The sequence below is a fragment of the Lepidochelys olivacea genome, assembly GCF_965140295.1.
Source record: "Lepidochelys olivacea isolate rLepOli2 genome assembly, chromosome: 2".
In the NCBI taxonomy this organism is placed as follows: Eukaryota; Metazoa; Chordata; order Testudines; family Cheloniidae; genus Lepidochelys; species Lepidochelys olivacea.
The window spans coordinates 46,237,136-46,250,101 of NC_140412.1; the positions used below are offsets into that span (position 1 = coordinate 46,237,136).

A 12,966-nucleotide genomic window follows, 5' to 3' on the forward strand; every position below is an offset into this window, starting at 1 on the left:
CAGTGATTGCATTGGCTACTGGGATCACAGCAGCCCCCACAGTACATTTGACCACTCCAAATTGATTCCTGACTGACCTGTAGCAGTCCAGCGTTGCAAGCTTTCACTGGGCTATCGCCACTCACTTCTCAACTGTCAGGGCAGCTCTCATCTTGGTATTCCTGTGTTTTAAGGCAGGGGAATGCAACTCACAAAGTTCAAGGAAAGTAGCCTTACGTATGCGAAAGTTTTGCAGCCACTGTGAATCATCCCATACCTGCAACACTATGCGGTCCCACCAGTCTGTGCTTGTTTTCCGGGGCCAGAATCGGCTTTCCACTGTATCAACCTGCCCCACTGCCGCCATGATGTGCCAATTGCCACATCCCATGCTTTCAGGAACATCTGTGTCCATGTCCTCCTCACAATCGTCCTCACGCTGGCAGCTCCTAGCCAGGTTCTGCACATACTGCAGGATAATGCGCAAGGTGTTTACAATGCTCACAACAGCAGCAGTGAGCTGAGTGGCTCCATGCTTGCTGTGCTATGGCATCTGCACGTGTAACCCAAGAGGCGCAAGACGATTGTCTGCCATCGCTTTCACGAAGGGTGGGAGGGAGGGAGGGAGGGAGGGAGGGGAGACTGACGACATGTACCCAAAACCACCCGTGACAATGTTTTTGCCCCATCAGGCATTGGGAGCTTAACCCAGAATTCCAATGCGCAGAGGAGACTGCGGGATAGCTACCCACAGTGCACTGCTCCATGAGTCGATGCTCACCACGGTATTGAGGACGCACTCCGCCGACTTAATGTGCTTAGTGGGGACATACACAATTGACTGTATAAAATCTCTTTCTAAAAATCAACTTCTATAAAATCAACCTAATTTCGTAGTGTAAACATACCCTTAGTTGTCAATGTTTTTGAACGAAAGAGAGCAAGTCGTAATGCAGCTATGCAGATTAAATAAAATACTGTATATTTACTATTAGTGAACTTTAGTCATACTTCTCAGTATGCACATGTTCATGACTAGAACAATCATGGTTAATTAGGAATTCTGTATAATTTGTCCTCCTTTTGTGCTTAATTATATATAGCAATAAACAAATACAAAGCTGTAACATATACAAATACATTACAACAGTTTTGTGACTTGGTCTATTTAGTTGTCAACTTCAACTGCTGACTGTATTATGTATAACTCAAACAGGTAATTTTAGCTCTTAAGCAAGTCTTTTATGCTGTAAATCATTAGTAGAATTAACAATATAAATTAAGGTGATGTATGCTTTCCTGCTGCTCAGCTGTGTTACTGAATTACATTTACAAAATGTTACAAAGTGTTACAAAATTTCATTTATTTTTCCATAATACTGATCATCCAAGTCACACTCATTTGGAGGAAGGCATATTTATTTTGATAGGTTTTGAGAGCCGTTTTTAATTATATTACATCATTTAATGCAGGGTTGAAAGTTCATTATCCAACATGAAAGTAGTTTATTCTCTAAACTCCATGACTTTAAGAGGATATAGGGAAAAGTTAAGATAAACAACAAAAAGAAATGAAATGTTCATATATATATATGAACACATACATATCCTGAGGGCTAGCTGGCTCAGGGAATTGCTAATGGAATTCAGAGCTTTTTACTTCTCAGTCACTGGGGCTTCATGACAGCCAAAGTCAGTAATAACTGAAAGCTGTTACTACAACCAAAGGTGTTGGCCTATGTGAAATCTGTTTGTTGGTCCAAGTCCTGTTCCTCGTGGAAAAGGTCTATTTTCTTAAAAAAAAATCATACTGTTGGAACTCTTGCAGGCAGTCTAAGCAGAGGCTGAGGCCTGAATGGGCAGAGAATGCATTTCAGAGTTCTTTTCAGAGAAGGTTTGAGGCACACTACCACAGGGATTTATGTGTAATAGAGTTGGTGGCTGTAGTTTAGCTACAAGTGGGTGGTAAAGCATTTCAGTAAAGTATTTGATACTGTATTAAAAAATGTGTCATGAGAACATAATCCGAATTTGTTGGGATGGTAGTTCTGTCATGAAGATTGAAAACTGGTTGAAATAAAGAGTTAAAAAAAGACAGTGTATTGGCTAAGTGAGGTGCCTAGCAGTATGTGGCAAAGGTCAGTGTTACAAGGTCCAGTCTTATTTAATCTCCTCCCCACTAGTCTAGAAGAGGAAGAAAATAACATGTTAATGAAATTTGCAATTGCTACTAGAGGTGCAATGCTGCTGAAGAGAGAGAAATAATACAGAGAGACAAAATAAAAACAAAAATAAAATGAAATTCAAGTGAAAAAGCCAAAAGGGATGGGGGGCGGGGGAGAAGAGCTTGCCATTTGCCCGGTTGTGGTAAAAATTAGCTCCTTAGGAAGGAAGTGATTACTACTGCTATGTAATATTGCTGTCAAAGGAGACCATCTAGGCAGCTATGACACAAGAAAGGGTTGGGGCCAACCAGATGCGTTCTTATGCAACAACTTCAGCAGGCCCTGGGTCCAGTGCAGACACGAGACAACCAACTGCTGTAGACTAGTGGAGATATTTTGCAGTAGAATGATTTATGTGCAAAGATTCAAAGAGCTAAACATTATATCTTGGCTAAGAAATGAATTAGAGAGGTTAAGCATAGAACACATAAGCCTTTTCAAACATTCAAAGTGAATCAACACAGAGTTGATTAAGTATTACTGAACATAGTACAAAAGGGAATATCCCTGGGGCTGCTCTAATATATGCTGGGTCACTGTGGAACTCAAAGGCCATCCAGCAGCCAGGGACTGAAGGATAAGAGAACAACCCTGAACATACTCCTGCACTTCACCAGGACTTGCAATAGAAGGGGGGATGGCAGCCAGCTACAGCAATTCTACTTCAGTTGGGGGAATCCTCCAACAGATTTGGTGGCTTCGTGGTCACTTTGAACTGCCAGATCAGAACAAATGAGAGAATCTGGAATTCTGGATTATCTTTAATTAAAATGAAGACATTACCTCAAATCCCTTAGAATACTATCGTTGTGTCCTAAAACAGCTACAGGTTTTTTCATTTAACCACAGTCTTCCCTTAAGTGTGTCTCCTCCTGGTATCTATTTTCTATTCTATACAGGTTCTCATACCATGCTCATACTGTAGGATCCAAGTGCCTTCCAATAGCGCATTACACATCTGTCACAAGTTGTTTGTTCTGTCGTCCTCTCCCCAGAGGGAGATATATATGCAGTGGACTCTCTTAGTTTGGTAGGTCGGGTTTCATTTTTTAGTTTGGGTTTTTGGTTCTTTGTTTTTTTTTTTAAATATAAATATACCAGTTGTTCTGTGTTTATATTAGAGAAGGCGCATGGTCAAAGAAATGCTGCTTGCATTTGGAGTGGAAAATAGCAAGGTTTGTGATGGTCTGTAGTTGTTGGGGGAGTTCATTACCACATTGGGAAATGCAGAAAAGTTTACAGTGAAAGAGATTTCACAGAGGGCCGACACTGCAAGGTTCTGAGCCCCTTCTTCTTCCGGCAGCGCTTAGCACACTGAAGGATGATACTCATAATGTACAAGTTGAAATGGTATCTGTCATAGCTCATGTGTGCATGGCATTGGATAGTTGTCTGGGCGAGTTACAGCATTTAGCTTACAATAGTCCACATAAAAGTGTATTTTCCCATCTGGTTTGGGAACTAGAACCACTGGAGATACCCATGCACTTTCAGAGGAGTGGATTACACCTATCTGTAGCATGTTCTGGATCTCCCATTCTATAGCAGTTTTGGCTTGAGGAGCCACCTGGTAAGGTTAGACTCTAATTGTGCGAGCATTACCTGTGTCAATGGACTGGTATGCCCGTTCAGTCTGTCCTGGGGTGGCTGAGAACATCAGTGTTAAGCTAGTGCACAGCTCCTTGATCTGCTGTCGCTGCATACGTTCGAGGGTCATGGAGAGATTCACCTCTTCCATGTCACCATCACTTTTTCCTTCATAGTAGACACCTTCAGGCCACTCAGCGTCATCTCCTCCCTGGGCTGCAAACTGAAGAACCTTTAACTTTCTGGAATAGAAGGGCTTTAGAGAATTAACATGGTACACTTTAGGCTTTAGGTGGAAGATGCTATGAGATAGTTAACAGCTCCCAGGTGCTCTTGGACCGTGAATGGCCTTTCCCATGAAGCTTCCATCTTATGGGCCTGGAGCGCCTTCAAGACCATGACCTGGTCCCCTACTTTGAAGGAACGCCCTTTGGCATGTTTAACATACCAGGCCTTTTGTTCTTCCTGAGCATCTTTTAGGTTTTCTCTAGCAAGGGCTAAAGAGTCTTGCAGGGTGTTTTGCAGGTTGTTTACAAAGTCCAGAATGTTAGTTCCTGGAGAAGGCATAAACCTCTCCTATTGCTGCTTCACCAACTGTAATGGCCCCTTAACCTTGCGGCCATACACAAGTTCAAATGGTGGTACAGCCCTGTAGGCAAAGAGCAACTGCTGAAACACTAGGTTCCAATCGTTGGAGTCCTCATTTATGAATTTACTAACATGGCCCCCAAAGTTCCATTAAACTTTTCCACCTGCCCATTTGTTTGATGGTAGTAAGGGGTGGCAACCAAGTGATTCACCGCATGAGCTTCCCAAACGCTTTTCATGATCCCTGCCATGAAATTAGTTCCCGAATTCATAATGATGTCGGAGGGCCAAACTACCCAAGCAAAAATGTCTGTTAATGCCTCGCACACACTTTTAGCCCTGTGTTGCTTAGCGCTACTGCTTCGGCCATCGCATGGCAAAATCTATGAAAGTCAGTAAGTACTGCTTTCCTCTGGGTGTCTTTTTCAGGAAAGGATCCAGAATATCCACAGCTACTTGCTGAAATGGAACCTCCATTATGGGGAGTGGCTGGAGAGGGGCTATGACCTTTCCCACTCTTTGGTACACCTCACAAGAGCGGACATAGGAAGAAACGTCCTTGCCCATTCCCTCCCAGTAGAATGATCTCCCCAAACAGTCTTTGGTCCTGTTCACCCTAGTATGGCCACTAGGATGATCGTGGGCTAAGCTCAAGAGCTTTACCCGGTACTTAGTTGGAACTACCAACTGTCTTCGAGGATGCCCGTCGTCCTGGTGCCCACCAGAAAGAGTTTCCTTGTATAAAAGTCCTCTTTCTACAACAACCGGGATTGATTAGAAGAGCTGAGAGGCGGTGGGTTGCTCCGGCCCGCCGTCCAAGCTCTCTGGAGGCTTTCATCTGCTTCCTGCTCTGCCTGGAACTGTTCCCTTGATGCTGGAGACATCAGTTCCTCACTGGATTGTGGACCTGGGCTTGGCTCCTCTGGAAGCGATGCAGGGGATGGGGCTGTTTCCGTTCTCTGTGAACCGCTTTCCGCTGGTGCACTAGGTTGTAATTTAGGCTCCAGCAGAGCCTCTTGCACAGGTTTAGCTGCTGCTGCCAGTGCAGTCTCGGTGGTGTCCTCTGGTGTTGGGGTTGCAAGTGCTGGATTCAGTGCTGGCAATGGTTCTGGTGCTGGTGCTCTGTCAGTTCCGGTTTTGGGACAGGCTCTGGGTGAGTCTCTGCGACTGGATCCACTACATCTGTCACAGACATTGGCATGGGGTCCAGTTCCTCCACCTCAGTCTGGGTCTCTGGTAACACAGACGGGGCCCTTGTAGAAGGCTCAGGAACAGAGCTAGGTGTGAAGGCTTGCTTAGCCTGGTGTGGGTGACCATTCCCACCCTCTTGGCTACCTTCACATGGCTGGCCAAGTCTTCCCCCAGCATAGGAATGGGATAATCATCATAGACTGCAAAAGTCCACATTCCTGACCAGCCCTTGTACTGGACAGGCAACTTGGCTGTAGGCAAGTCAAAAGAGTTTGACTTGAAGGATTGAATCGTCACTTGGGCCTCTGGGTTGATGAATTTGGGGTCCACTAAGGATTGGTGGATAGCTGACACCTGTGCTCCAGTGTCCCTTCATGCGATAACCTTCTTTCCGCCCACACTCATAGTTTCCCTTCGCTCTGAGGGTACCTGGGAGGCTTCTGAGCCTGAGGACCTTTGGTGTGACCCTGGTGCAATGAACTGCAATTTGCTGGGGTCCATGGGGCAGTTGGCCTTTACATGCCCCAGCTCGTTACATCTAAAACATCACCCAGCTGACTGGTCACTGGGGTGAGGTGGGTTGCTGAAGAATGGTGTGGTGGGACGATAAGATGTCTGGGATTTTCTTTGGGGTGTAGGTGGGGCCTTGGGCTGCCCCTGGTGGTATGGTATGGTCTCGGGGTGTCCTTTCTGGTATCCGCCCAAACTGCAACCAGGGTTGTTCCTCTCTGCTACCTCCACCCGTTTTGTTCCAATTTGCCCCGCCTCTCTGGTGGTCTGGGACTGCTTGTATTGATCAGCATAAGACGCAAGACTTTCTGCTGAGTCCATTTTCTTATCTCATAAACACTGTTTTACATCATCATTGGTCATAGTCAGGAACTGCTCCTGTACAACCAAATCACATATTCCTTCAAAGCTAGTTACGCCCCTTCCTTTGACCCATTTATCTAACAGATCTTTCATCTGGTTTACATAAGCCACATTACTAAGTCCCTCTCTTAAGGGCTCTAAATTTTACTCTGTAAGTTTCAGGTGTAATTTGAAATTGTTTTAAAACCAAATCCTTAAATTTACCATAGTCAGAAGCATCCTCAATAGGCATCTTGTTGAATATGTCCAGAGCTCTTCCAGTCAATTTTGCTGTACCCAGTCAATTAGGTCATTTTTGGATCTTCAGGAATTCCATGGAGCATGCACAGTCTCTCAAAGGTGAGGAAATATTCAGCAATATCACTGGATTCCTTATACTGTGGACATAGTTGCTCCCATTTGTGGATTTTTGGGGAAATGGAGCCAGCTGCTGAAGGGTTCCGTCGTTTCCACTCCACCACCTTCAGTTCATGCTTCCTCTCTCTTTCCCTCTTCTTCTGAGCATGCTGCCTCTCTCTTTCCTTCTCCTCCAGTTCATGCTGCCTCTCTTTTTCCCTCTCTTCCTTAGCAGCTTTCTCTCTGGCCACTTGTGCAACAATTTCCATCTGTTTGAATTCCAGTTGTCTTTCATGTTCCTTCTTTCTTTCCTCAGCTTCCAATCTGGCTAATTCCATTTTTTTCTGGACCTCGCTTTCTGTCATGTTTGCTAACCTTCCTGACCTTACCGCAGCCTAGCCCGAGAGCTAGAAAAGAAAAAAAAAACAGCCTGTGAATTCTCTTGCTATAGCTTAACTCCTCTGCCATTAGGCAAAGAAAAAAAAAACCTCCAGCTGCTCTCAGCTTTAAAAAAAAGTGTCCTTTAAAAAAAAAACCTCCCTGGTTTTCAAGTAGCTAAAAGGAAAAAAATGTGTCCTTTTTAAAATCCTGAGGTCTGTGCTTCTGGTTCAAAATGATCCCACCGCGCTGCCACCACATCAGGGTTCCCTCCCCAGTCTGAACTCTGGGGTACAGATGTGGGGACCCGCATGAAAGACCCCCTAAACTTATAAGTACCAGCTTAGGTTAAAAACTTCCCCAAGGAGCTAATCCCTTCATTGTCCTTGGACTGCAGCCACCACCAAGTGATTTAGACAAAGATTCAGGAAAAAGACCACTTGGAGTCCCTATTTCCCCAAAATATGCCCCCCCAACCCCTTCACCCCCTTTCCTGGGGAGGCTTGAGAATAATATACCAACCAATTGCCTTTAATAAAAGTACAGACCAGACCCTTTATCTTTAGGACACTAAAACCAATCAGATTCTTAAAAGAAGAACTTTATTATAATGAAAAAAGTAAAAGAATCACACCTGCAAAATCAGGATGGAAGGTAACTTTACAGGGTAATAAAAGATTTAAAACACAGAGGACTGCCCTCTGGACACAACTTCACAGTTCCAAAAAATAGGAATAAAACTACCTCTTAGCATAGGGAAAATTTACAAGCTAAAACAAAAGATACTCTAATGCATTTCCTTGCCTTTACTTACAATTTCTGTAATTTTAGATGTACCATTTCAGGTATCTTTTTAGGAGCTGGTTTACCTGCTTGGTCTCTCTCTTTGTCCCGAGAGGGAACAAAACAAAGAGAGCACAAACAAAACCTCTCCCCACCCCCAGATTTGAAAGTATCTTCTTTCCCCCCTTATTGGTCCTTTTGGTCAGGTGCCAACCAGGTTATTTGATTTTCTTAATTCCTTACAGGTAAAATAAAGTCTGTACCTCTGGCCAGAAGGGATTTTATGTTACTGCATACATAAAGGTTGTTACCCTTCCCTTTTATATTTATGACAGTATCCACAAAGATTCTTATCTTCAAATGACCAAATCACTTGGGAGCAATGTATTCCTGCAACCATGTGTTAGACAGACTATGGATTCAGTGCTGCCTACAAATATGCAGCTCTACACCAACTTTGTAAAGAAATCATTCCTGTGCTTGTGAACCCATTCTTACATGATTTTTCAGCTCAGAGATCTTCAAGTGAAGAGGAAACAACTGCACGTGAGTTTATTTTATGCTACTACGTATCTTCAGGCAGGACCAAGACCTATAATTTAAGGAGAAATTCATAAAAGGGTGATTTACCTGTCCGACATTCACAAAACGTACACATTCCAGCCACGTATTCAGGAATCCTTGCCCACACTGAGCACACTCTTGTTTTTTGGAAAGTATATTGCATGCTTCCAAGTTCTTCTTTACTGCAGTATGTAGAATGGAGTCCTCTTTGGTTAACTGACTGAAAATAAATCTTGCCGCTATTTCCTGGATAATTTAACAGATACAGAATACAACTCTTGAAATATTTTCACAATATGTGGTATTAGGTCAAAATAAATACTATTTTGCCACCTAAAACTTTGAATGATGACTAATCCCAACACTGGAAATCATGTTATGCACCTAAATACCAATTAGCAGTTAGAACAATGGTGAACTACGTGTACTGCTGCTGCCATTAATTGCACTGTCCATAATGTCATTGCCACTGCAGCTTTGCCATTGCTATTCAGTTCATTAACTCTGTGCTGCTCAGTCAATTTGCTGCCACCTGAACTTGTCTTCACATTTCTCACTTTCTCCCTCTCCCCTTTTCATCTTTTTCTTCTTTCCCACACCACAAATCCCTCCTACATCCTGCTGTGTTCTCACATGCATGACCCTTGCACCTCCATTAGCACGGTCAGTCACTTTTGCACAAAAAGGAATTAAGGAATTTTTTTAAAAAATTACTATGATTATTTTTAAAAAATTGTTTATAAACAGCAAAGAAAATCTATAAAAAACGCCCCCACTAGAGCCATCAAGCAATTGCTTCATCTTATTTACATTGCTCTTGTCCTCTGTTTTCCTAGCTTCCTCCCTTCCCCCAAATCCCTTTGTCATCATGATTATTTTAAAATTTAGATTGCACATTTTTCTGGGCAAGGACTGTCTTATTGTTCCACACATGGTCATGCACATCTATGGCACTGTATAAGTCACCACTTAACTGACTATATTTTTTATTGTCTACATTCATCACCTAATATTCAACTTAAATGTAATGGATATGTTATATGCTTAAAATACTTCCTAAATTTTGTTCAAGTATTGCATTCTTAGACTAATGCAGCAATCCGGACGTAGGCAGAACTCTCACTGAATTTCAGTGGGGATTCTGGTGGAGCAAAGTGTACTAGAGCAAGCTTTAAATCATTACTTTGTTCATATACTGCTCAGCCTAAAAGGACTTTCCAGATACTCATATACAAGTGTATCAAAGAAGAAATCTGACCAAAACTACAGCATATTTGTCCTGTGCAGATATTAACGTGGACTTGAAAATCTAACTGGCCAGTCCTCATAAGATCATTCTCTTTATAGCTGTGCCTTTAAGACAAAGTACACTTGTTTCTTTTCCAAGAAATAGACTTCTATAAAATTCTTATACAACTTGATTTTAATGTAACTTGTAATTTCCCAACTATTCATGCATCATTAATATTCTTAGTGTCACTGAATGGACGGCATATATGACTTTTCAGCACCATCTCATAAAATCATGAGTTTTAGGGACACGAGCATTTCAATCCATCCTTATGAAGAGGAAGTACAATTCAATGTATTAGAATCCTGATAATCGACAAGCAAAATGAGCATTATCAAGAGATAATGTATTCTGAGAATACATGGCCTCCCTCCCTCTGTTTCAGATTTAGTATTTGAGAAAGCTGGATTTTGGAAAATTATGGTTATTTTATGAATGGACTAAAACTATCTTAAGACTTCTTTAGACTACAGGTCCCCTAGTGGGCACAGAGGAACCTTCGGGGGTACGCAGCGGGGCTTGGGCTAGCCTCCACGGGTGGTGGAAGGAAGTGCCACCCAACCCCTCTCCGCTCCCAGCTCTGCTCCGGTTTTGCTCTCAGCCACGTCCCCGGCTCCTGGCCCGCCCCAGTCTCGGCGTGGGTCCGCTCCCATCCCCACCCTTGGATCTGTCCCCAACCCCACTCCCAGCCCCAGTTGTGGCCCCAGCCTCAGCTTCTTTGCCCCCTGAGCTGCAGCCCTGCTGCCAGCCCTGGCTGGCACCAACAGGAGTAAGGAGAGGCACAAGTTTGGGGACAACTGCAGTATAACGAAGGCTGGTGAAAGCCAGAGAGTAATTTAAATGTGGCTGGCAAGCTGCAGTTACTCGCAAACACTTAGGGTGTGGCTTGCATGCTGGAAGGCTGTTTGTGAGCAGCCCACGTGGGAATTCCCTCACCAAAGCATCATAAGGCAGCCAAGGTTGCAGGGTAAGGGTGGCACAGCTACTCAATAGTCTAGATTGTTCAAGTCCTTGAAACTTTTACTGAAGTTAATCATCGCAGCTTAATTACTTTGATTTATAGGCCTTTGTTAATGTTCTGTTAGTCTTTGAAATCCTTGACGATGAAGATTATTTTGCTACTAAACTGAAAGGGTAAGCTAATATATTTGTAGTGTAACTCTTCTGCCAGGTGGAGTTGGCAGTCCCAAGGTCTGGGTTCAATATCTAGCAGTTCCTCTTAACAATACAAAACAGAACTGGCTCCAGAACCCACCCTGTAATCTGGGAAAATTTACCACCACCCTGGATGCCTCTAAGAGGCAATACTTCCCCTCTCGCAAACACTGAGTCTGGGTATAACAAAAGAAAACTTTTAATAAAAAGGGAAAAGGAACCTGGCATTAATTTGGGAAAACACCACAACCACAATTCAAAGGCACGTGACCATGAACAAACACCCACCCCAAAGTATATTGGGCTGTGTCCTTTGCCTCAGTTTCTCATCTTGTGGTGTAAAAGTCCAACAAATGTTCCTTTAATCTGCCATTGCGCTCTCCCTCCACGGCACCCCGCTCACAGTTGCTGTCCTTGGTCAGCAAAGGCCCAGAGTTCAGAGGGTGAGTTCACCTCCCTCCCGGGGGGCCAGTGTCAAGCAATGACTGAGCTGCTGCTGCCGCCTCTGCAACTGACTCACAGTTGCCGCCATTCACTCTGTCACTGCTGCTGCCACTCTTTACTGGCTCCACCAGTTAACCCAGCTGTCAGTGATTTCAGCAGGCAGTGGTGAACCTCACTGCAGGATGGGTTGTCTCTTTCACCGCAACACTGTCCCTCACCAGCTCTAAGGTTCAGCAGCTAGACCTGATTATCAGTGATTTCAGGTCTACTAATCACTTAACAAAACAAAAACTCTCAATTGAGTCTAATCCATTCTACCTTTTGTTGGGATTCCCTCCAAGACCTTTTCCACTTGGTTTAGCCAGAACACATTGTCCAGTTCTGGGAGAACACTTTATCCAGTTCTCTGGGATCCAAAATTTTCAGTTCAACTCAAGATTTCATTACTCAGGTTCCTTTATTTGGCATACAGCAAGGCTACACTGAGTTGATCAGACTCAAGCATAAGGGGGTGGGTATAGGCCATACCACACATCCAAAATTAAACAGAAAACCTCTTCCTTTATATACATTTACACACGATATTGCATTTGCTATACATTACATCACATCATTTTGGATTGGATTGGTTACTTTGCAGGAACCAATCCCTGTATAGCATGTTTTGTCCATATGCTGTTCATGTGGAACCTGCTCTTTATATTCCACGTTTATCTTGTCCATTATGCCTATCAGGTTGCTACTGCTTATCTTAGCTAGAACAGACATTTTGACTCCAGCATACTGCTTGTCTCGCCCCTATTTACAACTTAACCTTCCATTCACCTTCACTATCAAGCCTACTAAGAAATGAGGCAAGTTACTTATGACAAGACAGGCCTACACCTTTAAAAGTGAAGAGGGGGGGACAGTCAAATGATGCCTACAACTCTTTAGGCAGAGCCTACACCACCAGATACAAACACCTGTCCTCACTTCCCTGCCTTTCACTGGGATTTGGCATTCCTATCCCCTTCTTAGCTAGTGAGGTTTAGTTGAGAGTGACCCCCTCAATCAGAGCAGGCTAAGTACAGTTCTGCTGCCCTTTACTCAAACAATCAGGATAACAACATTCCATTACCCCTACACTCAGTACTAAAAGTGATTTGTAACCCACCACCAGCCACAACTGATCATTTTGGCAGAGCAGTTCCCTCTGTTGCACACCTAGGCAGAGTAGTTGTGTTTATGCAAATACAGTCTGTTCCTGAAGTCTTTTCCCCAAGCTCATCACTAGGTGTCACAGGAGAGCTCATTCAGACCCTGCTTACAATAGCAATTTTATAAAAGCTACAAAAAACAGTCGTCTGCTGCAACTCAGAAGCCCAGCTTATTCTTGATATATCCTCCACTAGACTTTTTTTTAAAGTTAACATTTTCACATAAGTAATCTTAGTAAGTTTCCAAGAGATAAACAATTACTCTTTTTGGCTAGTGCATTGCAATGCTTTCTTTATATAACAATTAATATTTGTATTACTAAATATATTCCTAAATTTCCTTATTAAGACCAAGGGAGACCTCATGTACAAA

At 43.3% G+C, this 12,966-nt stretch overlaps 1 protein-coding gene across 2 annotated transcripts in view; it reads right to left on the reverse strand.

Moving 5' to 3' along the window:
* Nucleotides 1-12,966, reverse strand: part of LRRC69 (leucine rich repeat containing 69) — a 54,019-nt gene that overhangs the window by 12,067 nt on the left and 28,986 nt on the right. For both annotated transcript variants that reach the window (XM_084618861.1, XM_084618860.1), the window contains exon 7: nucleotides 8,571-8,750. In XM_084618861.1, coding sequence (XP_084474987.1) covers nucleotides 8,571-8,750 — 180 coding nt within the window. The remainder of the gene's footprint in view (nucleotides 1-8,570; nucleotides 8,751-12,966) is intronic.